This window comes from Candoia aspera, chromosome 5 (assembly GCF_035149785.1).
Source record: "Candoia aspera isolate rCanAsp1 chromosome 5, rCanAsp1.hap2, whole genome shotgun sequence".
NCBI classification, from domain to species: domain Eukaryota; kingdom Metazoa; phylum Chordata; class Lepidosauria; order Squamata; family Boidae; genus Candoia; species Candoia aspera.
This window is the reverse complement of record NC_086157.1, coordinates 59,850,451-59,869,523: the sequence shown is the minus strand read 5'-3', so window position 1 is coordinate 59,869,523 and position 19,073 is coordinate 59,850,451. Positions and strand designations below refer to the sequence as shown.

At 40.7% G+C, this 19,073-nt stretch overlaps 1 protein-coding gene across 1 annotated transcript in view; it reads left to right on the top strand.

Moving 5' to 3' along the window:
* The first annotated feature begins 1,019 nt into the window (after nucleotides 1-1,019).
* PCP4 (Purkinje cell protein 4) overlaps nucleotides 1,020-19,073 on the top strand; it is a 64,050-nt gene continuing 45,996 nt past the window's right edge. The window contains exon 1 of the mRNA XM_063304405.1: nucleotides 1,020-1,115. Within this exon, the coding sequence (XP_063160475.1) occupies nucleotides 1,107-1,115 (9 nt within the window). The 5' untranslated portion in view covers nucleotides 1,020-1,106. The remainder of the gene's footprint in view (nucleotides 1,116-19,073) is intronic.

The window sequence follows — 19,073 nt, the reverse complement described above, 5'->3', positions numbered from 1 at the left end:
TGGGACCTTATGGTCCAACAACTCTCAGCAGCTTCAGCCAACAACCAGGATGAGGAGTCGTGGTTTAACAACATGAGGAGACCACAGGTTCCCCATCCCTGAGCTAAAGAAAACAATATCTCAGAATATCATGTAGAGCTATTACAAATATTTCAGTTCTCAAAAGTTAGAGAAAGAATCAATATTTTACTGACAATTATTCAACTTTCCAAACCCTATTTGGGATTATTGTTTTCCTTACCTGGTGCTCCCTCAGTTTCATTTACCCCATGATTTATTCCACCCAATCAGGGAACCCATAGTAGGAAACCAGAAATCTGAACTGGAATCCAGACAACCCAGCGGCTGGAGACTTGTGAAATGCTGATTCTAAGTCTTTTTTCTGGTGGCAGATTTGATCACAGTGTGTGTTTGTGTTCATGATTTACCATGTTGAGCCTGGAAACACTGCAGCTGATTTTTTTCCCTGGCTCTGGGTGTTCATTTTACCAGGCAGATAAACTTCCAGCCAGGTTTTCTCCTCTTAGTTTCCAATCCAGGATTTCTATGCAAGATATTCATGTTCATGTTTTCTTTATATGAAATGAAGGGATGTGGGAAGTGTCACCAGCTGAGGTTTGCAGATGTTCAAGGCACAGGAAGTTCTCTTGGGAAAAAACTTGTAAATCTTGGGATATATTTGGTATGAGTTCTAATGAACTGGTTAATGTTTTGCTTTTATGATTCCCATGCATTTGATTTCTATCAGTGAATAATAAGAGACTTCATCTTCCCCAGCCTCCTTCTCTGCTCTCTTTTCCCAGCTCTCTCACCTGCATTCTATACCTGCTTATTTCTTTTCTTCTGATAAATACAGTAGTCTTTTGAAGAATGCATCCAGCTTCTGAAACCCAATTTCTCATTCTTGCCACAAGGTGGCGCTTTGAGGTCTCCGTTACACGCCGGGGCTTCAGCAGGTAAAAGCTCCTTATTGGTTTACTGGAAGCGTGATGCTTCTGAGCAACCCTTTTAAAGGGAAAAGCTAGAACCGTGCAGGGAGTTTGTGGCATAACAGCTCTGCTTTGAGGAAGTGGGGATCTGTGAACTCTCATTTTAAACTCGTCATCATGAGTGAGGTGAGTGGAGAAATGCTTCTAATTTATGAGACAGGGAGAGATAGAGAAGCAGATAGCTGAAGAAACGAAGCATGAATTTGCTAGAAGGCTCAAAACAAAAGAAATGTCAGGTTTGGAATGATATAAGTTTGAGTTACATTAGGATCAGAAGAGTTTATTGTTTAAAACTATTGCTAGACTGTGTATGTGTGCATCCTGTTTTTCTGACAGTGGGATGTGTGCAACTACTGAATTTAATATGCACTGTTTTTAAATCAGTAAGTAATCCTCACTGAGATATTAATCCTACACCATTTGGATAAGCTCAGTGAAATGCCATAGAACTTTCTCTGAGCAGATACGGATTGGTGGCAAGCTTAATTAAAATGAATACATTGCCTATGGTTACTCTTAGGAACTTTGGCCAACTCAGAAGCATCAATTCTGCAGTTTGTAAAAATCCACTGGAGAAAAAAACCCCTTAGTTTCTCATTTTTAGGAAATACTTTAATGAGGGCTCTCTAGGTTTGTATGATGCACTGAGGATATAAAAGAAGGGATTTCAGTTCTTGTTCTGTGTCCTTAGAAAGCTAGATCAGGCTTCTGTTATACGAAAGTTAGAAAGACATCTGAGTGATTTTGGAAAGATCACCTGGGGAAAAAAATCATGCTATTTGTCCCCAGTTTGCCATTGACTACCTTATATTGCTTTGCACACATAAGGAAGAATGCGATTACAGAGTATCAGTAGCCATTCTGCTTTTTAAATATAGAAAATTGTGGCTGCTCACAAACAGTATATCTATCTTAGGGAAATAGGTAGTTTTCTATTAGCAAGGCAGCCATAAGCAGTCCATGGCTGGAAATGTCGTGATAGCTCTACTGGTATTTCTCCCACTGCATCTCCCAAGTCTTCTTGTTGTTTCCATTATAAGGAAAGGTCATTTGGGGCAAGAGCCTAACTTTTTCCCACCATGCACTATCACTGACTGGCACAGTGTATATACAGAAGCAAATGCTATTATGGGATACTGTGATCTATTTTTTGAAGAATACCTACTATCTTGACTTAAAAGGGAGGCTAATATCAGTGGTTGCAAGAAAGAAATCTTGCTTTTTCAGTAGGCACAATCCCTTACCCCTTATGGAGCCGCAGCAGCAGCAGCTCCAGCATCACGTCTACCCCAGGGAACAGAACTGCCCTAGGACCAGGGGAATCCCTCTCAGGTGGTCTCAGCAGGCCTACTGAGAACATGGTTAAGAGAGCCAGGTGCTCAGATTGTTCACTTTTGAACATGATGCTTATAGCTGAATAAATAAACTGGAAAAGGACAATATTTTCAGTTAATTACATTAAACTCTCTTTTCTTATATATAGCAAATTAACTGGCTAAATTGATCTGGCTCCAATTCTTTTTTGCTTTAAGCCAAAAAAGTTCCTTTTTTAATTGTTTAAACCATATTTGATTTCTCCTGTGCACAGCTGTAATCGGTCAATCAGATTTTGTTCCTGGTGCCACCAACTATTCTTAAAATTGTCATTCATAGTACAGTACTACAATATATGTTTAGTTCAAGATAAAATCTCTCTCCCCTTCAGTTCAGCATAAACTGGAATTTCTCACACACCAAAAATAGGAATAACTCTGTACCCAAAATAAGAAACTAAGATTGCTGAACTTAAGGCTCCATGAGCCAAGCGGGAGTCTGAGCTACAGTGCATCAAACTCTGCCAGAGTCATTCAACATAATTTAAAGACTGAGTCAGTATTTACAAACTTTTAGTGTAATGATGCATTTACATTATCCTATGGATATTTTGGAAGCCACTGTTGCTGCAATTCTGAAAAAGTAGTTGTAGGAAAAATGTACCAGAACATAAAACCTCATCCCTTGGTAACTGTCTTTTATTCAAGGGGAAAAAGAAAACCAATTTGAAGGAGAAAGAATGCTTAAAAAATAAATAAATAAAGGCAGTTCCAGAGTGTAATAGAAATGGAATGATTTGAGCTTTCTATGTGCACAGACTTTGGACTTGGCTTTTGATAGAATTTTGGTGGACTGTCCTTTAATTTTTTTTTTTGGTCTCCAACTTCAAGGAGATGAAATCTGACATACTTTAATGGATAGAGCAGTTCAAATATGGCTAGGAAAACACTGTCTCCCAATAGATGTCCAGACTGCTAAGAGGGAAAGGACCAAAGGATGTGATTTCATACTAGGGGTGATTATACTTAGTCTAGACTGTTCTGAAATGTTCATCTTCACAGTTCATTTATTTCATTGCATTTAATGATTTCTCTAATTTAACTTTTTTATGTGGGGATACATTTTGTTAGTCTTCTCTGGCTATAGAAAAAATGGACACATAACATATTCATTATTTTGATCTTATCTTTTTATTTTCTCCATGTCAGTTAATTTGGTATGTTTTCCTTTCTTTTCTCTTTAGAAGGTTCTCTTGAAATTTAATCTAATACTTACTATGAGTATAAACATCAGAAATTTAAAGGGACGGGATATATGCAGTTGGCTGGGTGTCCAGGCAGTCAGAACTTGCTTTATTCTTTTTAAAAATAACCATAAAAAGCTTATACACATATTCTCATGTGCACACACACAATTTTTAAAGTCTTAAAATATGAATCACATATAGTATTTTGTAAAGAGCAAAACCTAAAGCCTTACATCTTTTTAAATTACACAATAAGAGCTTGGTTTTGCTATTTTCTGTAGCTCTATTATCTATACCAGCCTTTCTCAACCTTTTGACCCTGGAGGAACCCTTGAAATATTTTTCAGGCCTCAGGAAACCCCTGCACATTCAGGCTCAAATATAGGGCAGAAATTACAAAATTATTATATTTGTTTCATGCATAGGCCTATATATATGCATTAGCAGTGTTCTTAAACTAAAAATAAAGAATGAAAGTTACCTCTTTAATGTGAAGTTGCCTGAATTTGAAATAATTTTTTAAAAATAAATCATGATCTCCCAGGGAACCCCTAGTGACCTCTTGTGGAACCCTGGTTGAGAAACCCTAATCTATACAGTCCAGTGAGCTTTCTCTGTGTGTACATCTATCTCTACCTTTCACTGCTTGCTTTTGCATTTTCAGCGTGGAGTCCTAAAGATAAGCCAAAGGAGCATAGGAATGGAGTTGGGGCAGTGGGCTCAGTTCTGTTGCCTCTGTATGTACTGAGTTTATGCATGGCTTAACGCTCACAGCAGCCTCTTTGCTCCCATCAGAAGGATAAATGTGGTGGAAGCTAGGAAAAAATAAATGCATACTGAGCCTTTGGATTAAACACATGCAATAGAAATATCTAATATGACAATACAGTTCTATTTTCATAACCATTGAGGTGTTCATTAATTTAAACCTCAAATGGATTTTGAAAAAAACACAATTATAACAATATCTTACAGTATATTGACTTTGTTTTAAAATAAAATTTGAAATGAATACACCTCTCCCCAACACAAAAAAATACAGGAGCCCTGTAGAGTCAACAGGGCTCAATCTAAAGCTAAAAGAGGGCCAAGTAATTCAACCCCGCGATGCTCAAATTGTGGGATGAAATTCCTGACTGCATCACTTAGTGAGTTGATGCTCATGTGCACACACAAGCTGCCCAGCTCTATACTGAATCAGATGTATAGCTAGCTATAATTAGGACAAACTGGGTACTTATCAGTTTGATGAGGAAAGAATTCTACAGCTGACATAAGGTGGGTGGGGTGGGGTGGGGTGGGGGACTAAAAGCAGAGAAAGATCGCTTAATAATTTGAGCTGACATCCCTTTATTAGATGGGTGGGAACCTGTCAGTTGAGGAAAGGGGGCAAAAGATATCTTAAAGTTGTCACTTTGCCTACGCTTCCACTTGGGACAGGTTAAGGATTTGTTACCCTTCTAAGTTTTGCTGATGGAACTGATTAAAAGGATAAGTAACCACATACATTTTTTTGCAATTGTTTTCAGTATAGCTGCATCAGCATAGTCAAGAAGCATCATTCCACTAACGGAGAAAGAGGTTTTAGAGACACTTTTTATACCTTTGGACAGCTCATTATTACAAAGTTACAATTACAATAACTATTACAATAATAGTTACAATACAATACAATTACAATGGTTACAAAGACTAATGCAGTTGGTAAGGGTGTCCAAGAGAAAATGTCTACTTGGCTGTAGGGGGAATAATTCATCTCTGTTGATATTAGTGCTCCAGTTGTCATAAGGATCATTAAAATTGACCCCCAAAACAAATATTTGCAAAATGCAGTGGGTTTTAAAAAATTATCTTGAAAATCTCCATTAACTTTGGACCTCATTGCCTCACTGAGATTTGTTTTCCCTACTTCTGCTAATACCGAAATGTGATTCCTGCTATCACCTTTCCAAACCTTTTGGAAATACCTAAGAAAATGCTATTGTGTGTTGTTGTTTAGTCGCTTCCGACTCTTCGTGACTTAATGGACCAGCCCACTCCAGAGCTTCCTGTCCGTCTTCAACACCCCCAGCTCCCCTAGGGACAAGTCCATCACCTCTAGAATATCATCCATCCATCTTGCCCTTGGTCGGCCCCTCTTCCTTTTGCCCTCCATTCTCCCTAGCATCAGCATCTTCTCCAGGGTGTCCTGTCTTCTCATTATGTGGCCAAAGTATTTTAGTCTTGCCTTTAATATCATTCCCTCAAGTGAGCAGTCTGGCTTTATTTCCTGGAGGATGGACTGGTTTGATCTTCTTGCAGTCCAAGGCACTCTCAGAATTTTCCTCCAACACCACTTTGATAGAAGTCAGAAGAAATCTGTTTAAGATCCTGGTGAAGGTCAGAAAGTATCTGTTTGAAATCCTCCATGTCTCACGCAGTAGATTATGGTGCCCCCTAAGAGCTTAATCAGCAAAATTTGAAGATATTCAAAAGTTGTTTACTTGAAGTGAGAGTGAATTCTCAGGGGAAAGTGAACAGAAAGCTGAAGGTTCAAATCAGCCGATTCAACATCTGGGAAAATACTAATATCTTCAAATTTAGCACAAAAATAATAACGGGAAGGTAATTGCTTACTTTCAGTCTTTAGAATTTCCTTTGGAAGGAAAATGAAAATCCAAAACTTACAAAAAATTTTAATCCCAAAAATAATATTAAGCACCAAGAGGGCTGGCTTCTCCTCACGGTAGAAAGCCTCTCTTGGGGTGTTGTTTATTTGTTCAGTTGCTTCCGACTCTTCGTGACTGTCATGAGTGCCGTTGAGCTGAAGACATCAGCACAACGGCACACATGACAATACCGAGGGAGCAGAGGAAAGGACTTAAGATAAGCAAAGCACGCACAACAACAGACACAGACCCCGGCCGGATGATTCAGCCATCAGGACACAAAAGAAGGAAAGACAAAGACAGGGCGGATCACGAGGCACACCTAAGCTGTCAGCAAAGCGCAACGGAGATCGCCCAGCTGACAGCAATCACCGGCTGAAGGAAGAAACAGATTATGGGCAATCCCGGGGCACCAGCAGGGGCCCCGCAACCCTTCACCTACCGGCACGAAAGTATGCAGGACAAAGGGGGGATGACGCAACCCAAGGTGAGGGGGCGCTGATCGGCGCGGGGTATTTAAACCCCGCACCGGCACGCTCCCTTCACTCTCAGCTTTTTTCGCGTCTAGCACTACGTTTGAATAAACCTGAACCTGCTCTTCTCCGAATCAGCGTCTGTGTTTTACTCAGCGGTAGGCAGCGCATGACAGTGACTTCATGGACCAGCCCACGCCAGAGCTTCCTGTCGGTCGTCAACACCCCCAGCTCCCCCAGGGATGAGTCTGTCACCTCTAGCATATCATCTATCCACCTTGCCCTTGGTCGGCCCCTCTTCCTTTTGCCCTCCACTCTCCCTAGCATCAGCATCTTCTCCAGGGTGTCCTGTCTTCTCAGTATGTGGCCAAAGTATTTCAGTTTTGCCTTTAATATCATTCCCTCAAGTGAGCAGTCTGGCTTTATTTCCTGGAGGATGGACTGGTTTGATCTTGCAAACCAGCTATTGTGTATTGATGGGCAAAACCCAACCCCATTCAGGTTTAAAGGGTCTGATGTTTTCTCCTTCTGCAGCTCTTGGAAAAATTCTGGGCTTCTTCCAAGAAGTTATTCCATGTCCAAAGCAGCTCCTCCGTAAACTTTTGCAAATTTTCCATGATTTGAAAGTGAGGGCAAGGAAAAAAGGAATCACCAACAGTGTGTGAAAGCTGGCAGCTTCTCTTAAGTTACTCACCTTTTGTAATAGAAGTTTTTGAGCATGCTTAATTGTGAGGATTAAAAGCATAATACTTCCCAGAGTTCATAGTGGCAATAGAGACTGTGAACATTGCTTAGAGTCCTTTGTTAGAGCTTAGAATCAAGTCACATTCCTGTTGCCTCCTTGTTAGCCTCCTTGCAACTGAATGGCTGAATTCACGACTTCTGATAAAGTTAATCATGCTTTACTGATGTAACCAGAAGCATAGTTCATTTATCAAACTACATTATAAATGATTGTTTATAAACTACAGTACTTAGGTTCACACAACATCTACGCCACAGCCAAATAAATCATGTTAAGACTTAGTACTATGTGTGAACGAGCTTAGGAAAGTGAGACAAGGGAACCAGCAGGTGAAGAGCTGGTTTTGAGCCATTATGAGGACCTTTTAGAAAAAGATCCAGTTTGGTCTAGTGGTTAAGGCTCCAGGCTAGAAACCAGGAGACTGAGAGTTCTAGTCCCGCCTCAGGAATGAAAGCCAGCTGGGTGACCTTGGGCCAGTCACTCTCTCTCAGCCCATGTATCAGGCTTGGGTGACAAGCTGGTAGATCAATTCCTATTGTAACCAACGGATCAACATTCAGTTGATCCAAAAAAAGTGGACCCTGCACCTGTGGGAAAACACTAGGAAGGGGAAAAAACTGAGGCCCTTTTAGTGACATATAAAAACTTTAATGGTCCATTGTTGGTCCCTTCATTCAACAGTCAGGTTTTGAATTCTTATTCCAATAATTGTCTGTTCAGGTGATTTAAAATATGCAAAACATAGTGGACAAAGCAATATTTTTCATTAGCTCAACTTTTGTGCAAATTGTCCAAACTCCTTATTAAGCTCCTTTCCATTCTTTCTTTAAAAAAAAAGTCTCTCAATCTTCACTCGCCCCCACCCAAATCTTAGTGAATGCTCCCTATTTTACAACACCACTGTTTAGGAATATGATTTATTTTTGACAACTTTTTTTTTCCTGGAAACATAGCAAAGAATCCAATGTTGCTTTGTTTGCAGTTTGCAAGCAAGGGATTATTGACCTTTAAAAAAGTCAGCTCTTATATTCATTTCCTGTAACTATAGCTATTAAAGATGGAAGGGGGGAAAATGCAAAAGAGATGAATGAATCTGTTACTAAGGCAAATATCTCTTTGAGTGATATTAGTACATACTTTCCAAAAATCTAGTATTGCTTATCTCATAGATTTTGCACAAGGCTAATAGCCTCATAGAGATGGAAAGCCAAAGCTGGTTCTTTGTTTAAGGCATGGAATGTTCTGTCCATGAATTTTTTTCTACTTTGATGAAATTTCTTGGAACGGACTTGCAGGATGAAACATAGCTTCATGTAGTTCATAGGCAGAAATTCATTCATATGGGATTTTCTTCTCTTGCTTTGATGTGCATGCTTGACCATTTCTGTTTTAAAGACATTGGCCCATAGGGCCAGGGGCTGAATCAGATCAGGTGCAATAAGGCCTATGCCACTAGTTGGGGCAAACAGTTTTATCCACAGCCACAGAATCCTGCCAGGTCCATACTCTAACAAGCAGCCCATTGCTGAACTTTATAGCTCAGCTGAGGTTCTTCCAACTTGCCTCTTGGGATCTGTGAGTTCTCCCTAACTGCTTCTCCCTGGGATTATGCAGACTGAATCCAGAGCAGTTAGCAAGCAAAGAGCCAGCCACCACTGATAAGCAGGAAGTTAGTTTAGCCAGGGACTTTCCAGAACATAGAAGTAGTCTCTCTTTTTGAACATGATTACACCAAGTGAGTAATTAAAATACTAATGGATTGCTTAGTATGCCCGGTTGGGTTTTTGTTAATAATATCACTCAACTACTGGTGTTATAATAGGGACGCGGTGGCGCTGCGGGTTAAACCGCTGAGCTGTCGATCGGAAGGTCGGCGGTTCGAAACCGCGCGGCGGGGTGAGCTCCCGTTGCTCGTCCCAGCTTCTGCACACCAAGCAGTTCGAAAACATGCAAATGTGAGTAGATTAATTGGTACCGCTTCGGCGGGAAGGTAACGGCGTTCCGTGAGTCATGCTGGCCACATGACCCGGAAGTGTCCTATGGACAACGCCGGCTCCAAGGCTTTGAAACGGAGATGAGCACCGCCCCCTAGAGTCGGACACGACTGGACTTTACGTCAAGGGAAACCTTTACCTTTACCTACTGGTGTTATAATATTAATATAGAAATTCAAGTTAGACTGAAATTCAGAAGTGACATATAAAGTGATAGCTATTAAGGTTGATCCAGCCCCTCTGTAACCTTTGGTGGTTGCATAGAGCAGAGTAGCTTTTTGCAATAGGCTTAAGCTCTTGCTGCTCAAAACCAGCATAATTTGAAGAAAAAGAAATGATGCTTCAGTCAGCTAAATGCACACACACAAACACACTAGCAAGGACATAGGCAGTAGGTAAGGACTTCCAGCCTCAGTTAAAAGGCATGTTTACTTATTTATTTTTATTCTGTTGTAACAATGCATGGGCCACCCTTCAGAACAGAGGGTTAGTAAGCATCCACCCACACGAATGCCTGATATGGCCTTGCCTGTTTGGCTTTGTTAACCTATCCAGTACATTCTTCAGTCTCCCCAGAAATGTTAAGTGCAGCCCCCTCTCCCCAAATATTTGCTTCCCTCTGCCTCAAACAGTGTCCTGGGAAGAATTCTAATGTTCAACCCTGATTTGAACTTCAGGTCCCAAGAATGCTGGCCTTCTCTAGCCTACATGGTTTACACAGCTCAGTTGAGCTGTTTTCCATTCTACAAAACAGAGAGGACAGAAAACAGAGAGGACAGCAAAGAGAGTCAGGGCAGTCATCCCTATGCCAGCAGCTCTTTCCACTGCTAGTGAGGAAAGGCTCTAAGAATATGGTACCTTCCTCAAGCTGATGCCTTCCAGACACTTAGGAATTTACTCATCCCCATCCTTAGCCAGCAAGCTCATTTGCAGGACTGGCTAGGGATGGTGGAAATTGTAATGTAACACACTTGGAAGGCACAGGCTTTGGGAGCTGTTCTGCAGCAAATGCATGCTCAAAACATCCAGAAAATTAGACAATATATTGAGCAAGTTATTTGCATTTTAATTTATTTCCTATATACTATCTCCTCCCCACTCCCCCCCCCCCGTTTTATTGATATTAAATGCTATTTGAGCAGTTTTGACATACTGAAGGGATGAATCTATACGTCTTGCTCCAATTCTTCTGGCTAATAAGGGAGATGGGCGGTAATTAAATTTGAGTAATAAAACAAATAATAAGAATGTTCTGAAAATCTATACGTAATCAATTGGCTAAGATACAGGCTAATAACATCATGAATACATGGAAGCTTATACACGCAGATGGTGCTTAAAATAAAAGTGACCCCATTTGTGAAAGATACTGTAATTGTATAATGCCTGGGGGCATTTGAGTTTGTATTTCCAGCAGTCACCTAGGTAACGAGGGATGCATTTGTTTTATAGTTTGCAAAATTGTCATCCCTATTCCTCCTACAGTGTCGTCTTTACAAACTGTGAATAAAATGTAGTATAAGACTTCCTCTGCCATGTAAGTTATAATCTATCAAGTACTTTTGCATAAAATGTGCAATCTATCTCCCATTATAATCAATTTTCAAAACAGTAAAAAATGGAAAAAGCAGGATGGTACTCAAAAGCCCTTTCCCCAATTCTGGCTTAAGCTGATCTCCATCCATCCTTGAATTGGCACCAAACAGTGCTGGCATACAACTTGCTTTCTGTATCTCCATCTTGCTTGTATTGCACCTCTTCTGGGCACCATCAAAAGAATTTTTTTAAAAAAAAATTGGGGGGTATACTGCTCAGTATAAGCAAGGTGGCTGGGTTTTTTCCCCTGCCATTACCTTTCAGCACCTATCTACCAATCCAGGTCCTGCAGCAGAAAGTGGGAGGTTCTGACTTCAGGACCTGGGCTGATTGGTCTGCCTCTCCTTCCACATCTCACTGGGCCATCTCCCGGGTTAAAATAATGTGAAATGAAGAACTCATCAGGGAGACATCAGGGCAGAAACAGCCCCTTGGAAGAGAGAGACATGATTATATCACCAGCTAGGGTCTGCAAATCAGGATAACTGACATCGACAAGCTGCTGGGAACAGTAGGCAGTAGCAGACCTTTGACCACCGCCATCTCCTTGCAACATTTATTTCTTTTCTATTGGCATACAAGCCATTTCAATGAGCTGCCTTTAGTTAGAACAACGTAGTGAGCCAAACAATAGTTTTTCATTCTGACCTGGAGTTCTATGAAGTTTTCAGCTTTTCCAAAATGCCACTAAACAATGCAAGGCTAATGTTCTGTGCAATTCCACCCTTTCTATATCCTTGCAGTAGCAGAAAAGCAGATTTAAATCCCATTGCAGTCTTCCTCCCACAATTTTCCTTACGTGAGATTTTCTGCTGCCATAAGATCTGCAACCCCAACTCTTTCTCCCATCCCTTTGGCTATCTTCAGCACAAACAGGCTGTCGGTGGAAGACGGAACTTGGACGACACTCACTCACCATGCTGCGATACCTGCTGGTGACAACAATCTCTGAGTTGGCTTCAGCTCTTGGTATTTTTGAAACAAGGGTTCATTTCGCTGCAATGACAGGTAGCCAGGACTTTAGACTCCTCTTTGCGGCCCAGTGCATTTGGAATGGCCGATTCCTACGTTTTCTGAAAACAAGTTGTTGAGTAAAGTTAGCGACCACCCCACAAAAGTACGACAGAAAGAGTAGTCCTTATATTCTCTTTAGGGTAATTCTTCTTCAGTGATTAATTCTGGGAGCAGAAAAGTCTCTTTAATAAAGATGGGATCAACTTGAGATGATTTGTTGGGGACAAGTTTTTGCCATTAATAATTGTACTGTTCTGGAAGACAGCTATCAACTAAATAGCAGATGGATTTGCTACCTGGAAAATTTAATTTTCTTCTAATCTCTCTTCTCTGTTTATAGCTCAAATCTCCCCCTTTAAAGCAAAACCCAAACTCTTCTTCCACTGAAGGCTCATTTCTATTGGAATGCGTTTCTTCTTCCTTTCCTCTACAAACCTCTGAGCACGCTCTGTCAGCTGACTTCACTGCACAATCCCCACGGCAGCTTTTGAACTTTCCCTCATCTCCCCACTTACTCACTTAAGTACCTCTTTTTGTCAGAGCTTGCAGACATATACAGTAGCACAGGCTTGGAGCAGAGAGTAAGAGTAAGTAAGAGATGTGAACGTTTAGTGCTATGATCGTATTTTTACAGTTTTATATCCTTATTATTCACTGCCCCAAAATTTTAAGTCTTGGGCACTGTACAATTATTACTGAACAAGGATACCCTGAATTATGCTACTTGTTATTGTTCTAATTTGGGGATTAGCCTCAAACTTAATTTTCCACACTTCATCCTTTGTTGTCCAATGCTCCACTGACATTCTTGCTGTGTTCTTTTGACTGAATTTACCTACTGTTGTGAAGTATGCTCTTTGTCAAAACAAACACTTTCCCAGCAAAGCATGCTGGCTGGGGAATTTTGGGAGTTGGAAGTCCACACATCTTAGAGTCGCTGCACCTGAAAAACACTGCCCTAAAGCCTTGCATGTGCCCAGAGCCCTTCCCAAATCTGCTACTGAATTATAATTTTTGGAGTGATGGAAAGAGAAAATTATTAAATATATGAGGAATAATTCTACTAACTTAGTTGAACCTTTAAAAGATAGCCTCTTCCAATAGTACCCAACCTTTCTCTTTCAGGAGAAGACAAGGGGTCAGAAAAATTCCACTGTCCTGCTGCCTTTAACACTGAGACGTGTCTTACTTCTGGTATAAATTTGTCTTTTTAATGAAATCCCACCCCAGCAGGGGATATTCAGAAGCATAGCATTTACAGCTGGTGCCAGCTCCATGCAACAGCACAAGATCTTCTCTGTTAAGTTTTGGGCGTGATGCAATTGAGATACTGCAAAGCAGATGACCTAACTGGGCCTCTCCACCCTTTTCAAAACATTTTCTAGCAGCTTCTTGAAAAGCAGTTGGTGCTGCTGCCAGAATTTTACAACTGGTGGAGTTTGCTGAAAGGGGCTCCTTACAAGGATTTAGCCAAGCCTTCCAGGATGGCTGCAACTACACTTCTGGAATCTGTATTGGAAAATTGTAATGAGCTCGTTTGGCAAAACCCCCAGATTTTCTCTGCCCAGTTCTTTGATTCTCCTCCACTCCTTCTGTGTTTACAATAATTGTGAAGGCTGCTATATGGCTGAGTTTGTCCTTTCCCTCCTTCGTTCTTTGGCTGTCTACCTCTTTGTCAGCTTTAGTTAGCCCATCTCCTTTGCCTACTTTCTTCTCTCTGTCCTTTACCTGCTGTATGTTTTTGGAGGTGCCCTGAGGCCAAGCTGAGTTTGCATAGAGAAAGGATACACATCCTCCACCTTCTCCTAGCTCTTCAGCAAGCAAGAGAGGATAGAATACTCTGTCGTATTCAGTTGGGTAAAACTAATCCCTTAATTGATCCCTTAAACCACGTTTTCTTGATTATTCACCTAATATTTACATTTGTGCATATAATTCATATTTCACTGGTCTCCTATACAGTGTCTTCCAAAGGGGCAACACAAATTACTTTGCATTGGGGTTTGCTTGCTTGCTTGCTTTTACACATCTCAACATTGCCACCTCTTGCAGAAGGGAAAGGTCCAGCAGGAAGACACAATGCCTTCATCAATAAACACGCTCAGTTTTACATCAGTAAAAAAGGCCCTTAAAAGCAATCCAAGTGTAGAGGTTATTCCATCCATTACAGAGCGTACCCATTTCGGAGAGGAATCTGTGTTTACATCACAGAGGATATGATGAGTCTGGGGTCAGAACAGTTAATGGATGCTTGGTGTATGAGAACCATCCCTGAATTCTTGTCAGAAGTTCTAGATGAGAATTGTTATTTATATGGGGATGTGAACATTCTGAATTTTGAACAACACACTTAAATGAAAATGCAGAAGTGCACATTATGATAATCAAACAATCATTCATGTTTTGCTCATGTTCAGGACACACACATATGGAAGAAGCATATCAAACCTAACTCTGTTCTCAAAATTTACATGTTAAGCTTGGATTTTCAGATGAGAAACATTTGTATGTGAACAGCAATTCACATAAAGGGTTCCCCCCCCCTTTATTCCCTGTATTCCCTGCCTTTGTAATCTGACAAGTACTCAAGGTAATGAACAAAATTTTAAAAAGCGAAGCATCTAAAAAGTTAAAAGCATAAGTTAAAATCAATACTCCAAGACAAAACCACTTAACAATTAAAAGCTTGGCAGAAGAGATGCATTGTTACAGATTTTGAAATGCTAAGGGGGCGCGGGCAACTGCAGCCTCCAAGGAAAAGTGCTCCATAGGTTGGGAACAGCGCAGGAGAAGGTTCTCTTCTGAGTGCTAGAAGATGGACTTGGCACCTGGGGCTTCTTCAGAAAAAACTCTCCCAGCTGGGCAGGTTCACAGTGGGAGAGGTAGTCCTTTAGACAGTGATCTCAAGCTACAAAGAGCTACATTTTATCTTGTAGAATCCCTGTTACTCATGAGTAAAGATCCGTCTTCAGACAACTGTCCAAAGGCAACTGTCCCTTGCAATGTTTGAGGGAGGCCTGGTGTTGCAGTGCTGTGGCACTGTAAGCAGCACCAGGGCAAAATTGCAGGCAACATAGCAGCTGCATATGATACAGCAACTTCATTCTACATACAGGTTACATGTGGACAGGCCTCAAGTTATCAGAAGTTTTACGATACTGGCAGATTTGAAACACTTCTAAGGAGTTGCTCATTTCCATTAACTTTATAAATATGATCATTTATTGTGTAATTTAAAATACTTCTTTTGGATCCAATTCCTCTTTTCTACTCTAATGAGAATAAAGATCACATCCTTTATTATAATAGGTGATAGAAATAACAGCAATCGTTTCTGTGTGGGAGGACAGGAACAGCTAATCATATCTGTTGCACTTACCCTTTGATAAGGAAGCATGTAGTATTTACCAAAACGTAGATGAAATCAAGACCTTGATCTTGCAGGCTATAGTAATATAGTTGTCATATTGAAGCTCATGAAATTACACACTGGCACCCATGTAGATAAATATTCAAATATAAAACTATATTCTTTCAAGGGGGGGGGTCAGGGAATTACCTTTTTTCAGCTGTTTGCAAAATCAGTTTCTAATACTGTTAATTTCTACTGAAGAAATATTTCTTATCCCAGGATCCTTGAATCTGGATCTGCCAAATAATATATTTACTTCAAAATTTGTTTTATTCACATATCTATTTAATTCTGATTATTCTGATATGGACAGAAATTATTCACATTTACAGTTTATCTAAGGGATATACAGTAGAGGATTTTTCTTATTATTAGCAATATCAATGCTGGTGTGTGTTATTCTACAGCTGGGTAACTGTTCTGTTTAGACTATGAGATGACTAGGTAAGTAAAAGGAATTCTTTATTTACAATGCAACTATGTACAATTAGCAATAGTCTCTTAAATAATAGTTCAATTCAGGCCCAACTGGGCAAGGGCAGAGTTCTTGGCAAGATGGTAACACCAGGTTTAGCTGGAGTACACAAAGATGTGGCTGGACTGGACTCGACTGGAATTCGCAGCCAGACAGCTAGGCAGAACTCGACTGAAGCTTGTGGCAGAGAGACAGGACAGGATCCAGCAGGAACTTGCAGCAAGGCAACTGAACCAGCCTTGGCTGGAGGGCATAGCAAGACTGCAAGGCAAAACTCACCTATGGATTGCAATGAGGCAACAAGGCTCGGCTCAGCTGGGTTCTGTGGCAAGGCGACTTGACTAGGTTCCTCTGGAACTCATGGCAAGGTGGCAAGGCAAGACTCAACTGGGCTTCAAGTTGATGTGGCAAGGCAAGACTCGACTGGGCTACGAGGCAAGATGATGGAACTCGACTTGGCTGGGCTTCCTGGCAGTGTGGCAAGGCAGGACTCGATTGGGCTTTGAGGCAAGGCGGCAGGGCTCAACTCGTCTGGGCTTCATGACGTGATGGCAAGGCAAGGCTCAGAAGTCTGGGAGGGCTCTGGTTCCATAACGGCTACAGGGCAAGGCTCCAAGAACGGTTCCAGCTTCTCTTCTGCTAAGGAAGTTGTTAGCTCAATAGAGCTAACAAGCTGCCAAGCTGCACTGGCTCCCAGTTTTCTTCTGGGTACAATTCAAGGTGCTGGTTATTACTTTACAGCCCTACGTGACACGGGACCTGGTTATTTGCAGGACCACCTCTCCCTAGGGTCATTTGTTCATCCCACCAGAGTGGATAGGGTGGGCATGCTCTAAGTCCCTTCCCTTAAACATTGCCATTTTGTGGGACCTTGGAAGTGTCACTTTTCCATTGCAGTTCCTGCCCTATGGAATATTCTCCCCCCTGCCGAGATCTGGCATCAGAGAAGTGTGGCTGTGGCGCCAGGTTTTTCTGTTTTTAGTTTTATTGCTGTTAGTTGTATACTATTTTATATTGTTTTATTAGTTGTAAGCTGCCCAGAGTTGTTCACGTTTGATTTTTGCAAGCCTGCATAAGACCCTCACCAACAGACTACAAAACATGTGTATTATATGTTTGCCTTTCACTATCTGTTTTAAAGGAGACCATTTTTGGAAGTCGTCTTGCAAATATAAATCATGTGTCCTGATTTTCAGAGGCATCCAAAAATAGGTTGACTGTAATTGAGCTAAAATGAAAATAAACTAAGGATGACATACTTGGATTACCCAGTACAGCCTCAGCAATATAACTAAATTGTTTTAAAGTCAATATCTAGGCTTGTGCAGGAAAAAAAGATAGGCTGCGTCAAATACTATAGAAATATACCACAGAATACTGCCACCCTGGGTCACAAACCAGTCCCTGGAAAATTACTGAAGGGTATGAACTCAATTCTAAACTCCTCTACATACCATCAATCTGTTTTGTTTTCTTTCTCATTCCTTTTTTAAATAATCTCCCTATCTTCCCAGGCCATTTGTGTGAAATCTGTTAATTTCCGTAAGTTCTTACTAAAAATGAACCAGATTCTCTCCCATTTGCACTGGCTAAATTCAGCTAAGACAACCTAGAGTGGACCTTATTGCACCTTCCTGCAATATAACAGATCAAGATGAACCTGTCAGAGAACCAGAGCTGGCAGCAACCCAAATTTAGGAGTGAATTTCTAGTAAATATTGGCTGAATACACAGAGATTCAAACTCAGGCTCTTAAGCATTAGACACTCAGGCCCCTCTGCATGGATCAATAAAACTGTCAGCTTCAGTGTTCTCGTGTTCTTCATTTTGGTTTAAATTTCAAGTTCTTTCTGCCTTATTTATGAGAAAAAAATGCATATTGGTCATCTTTGTTCCTCCTCGTCCTCCTCCATGAAAATGCTCATTCTTAAAGATTTTCCATCACCCAAGTCCCTCTCTTGAAATAGGGGAAAAAGTGATACTGTCCCCTCCCACATGCCCCATCCACCAAGTTCAGTCTCCCTATGTTGATAGTGATGTACTGTTATTGAGTGCAAGGTTAAACTATGAAGTCTACCCTGTTGATGGGCAATGAGGATAGGATGATGACATGAGAGCAGACATTCCCCTCCCTCTTTCAGAGAAGTCAGTGGGAAAAAAATCCTTCTACCAGGACTACATTGTGCTATTGAAGGAGCATGGCTCTGGGTAGCAACCCCCTGAGATACAGTGCAAGCTCTCCCTGAAAAGTAAAAGTAAAACAAGCTTAGAACAGGGGTGGATAATTTTGGCAACCTCCTGCCCTGCAGCCAACATTCTGCAAATTATGTTGATGGCAGGACATGGGACATTTCTTCCCCTAAAATGACAACTCCACAGGGAAGTGCTGAACCTCTGCAAGATTCATATACCAATGTTGTCTTTTTAATCCCCCCAAACTCCTAAAACATAAAAAACTTGGGTTGAAAATTTTCTGCCCCACCTATCCAACAACAACACAGCTTTGTCATTTGAGGCCCCCAAAAGTCAAATAAAAATAACAACAACATGCAGCCCTCAACCAATTTGCCCTGGCATTAAAAAATGACAAACTAAAGAGAGGATAGGAGAGATAGAAATAGATGAAAAGGCTTAATGCAGATAGTTTAAGGTTTTTTAGTTTAGAAAAGAGATTTCAACTTTTTTTTCACAGCTAGGAATGGGATTTTGACAGTCCTGGGAACATAAGGTTTATGCCACATAATTCTCAAGATAATGCATATCATTCTCTTTGGTTTATATTATACCTTTGGCTTGCATTATACTTTTCATTCTCCCTTTTTATAATGACAAATTTAAAATGAGTTTGGTTTTCTATGCAGTTTTTTTTAATGATGCCTCTTTGATGTTTTGTAAAACCGGTAACTTAAAAATTTATATAGCCCCAAGCAGCCATAAACTGTGTTTCCTCCTAAGCTTCATAATAACAACATTGTTTATCTTTTTGAATGTATAATCCTTGTGTTTCTACATTCATGTTAATTTTAGCTGAGATAGTTCATCAGTAAGAGGTAGTGGAACAAAATATGCTTCTGCTTTCTTTGCCATGACTAGTGGTGTTTGCTTTGTTCAACCTGGTGCCTTCTTGATGTGTTGGACTACAACTCCCATAAATCCTTTTGACCACA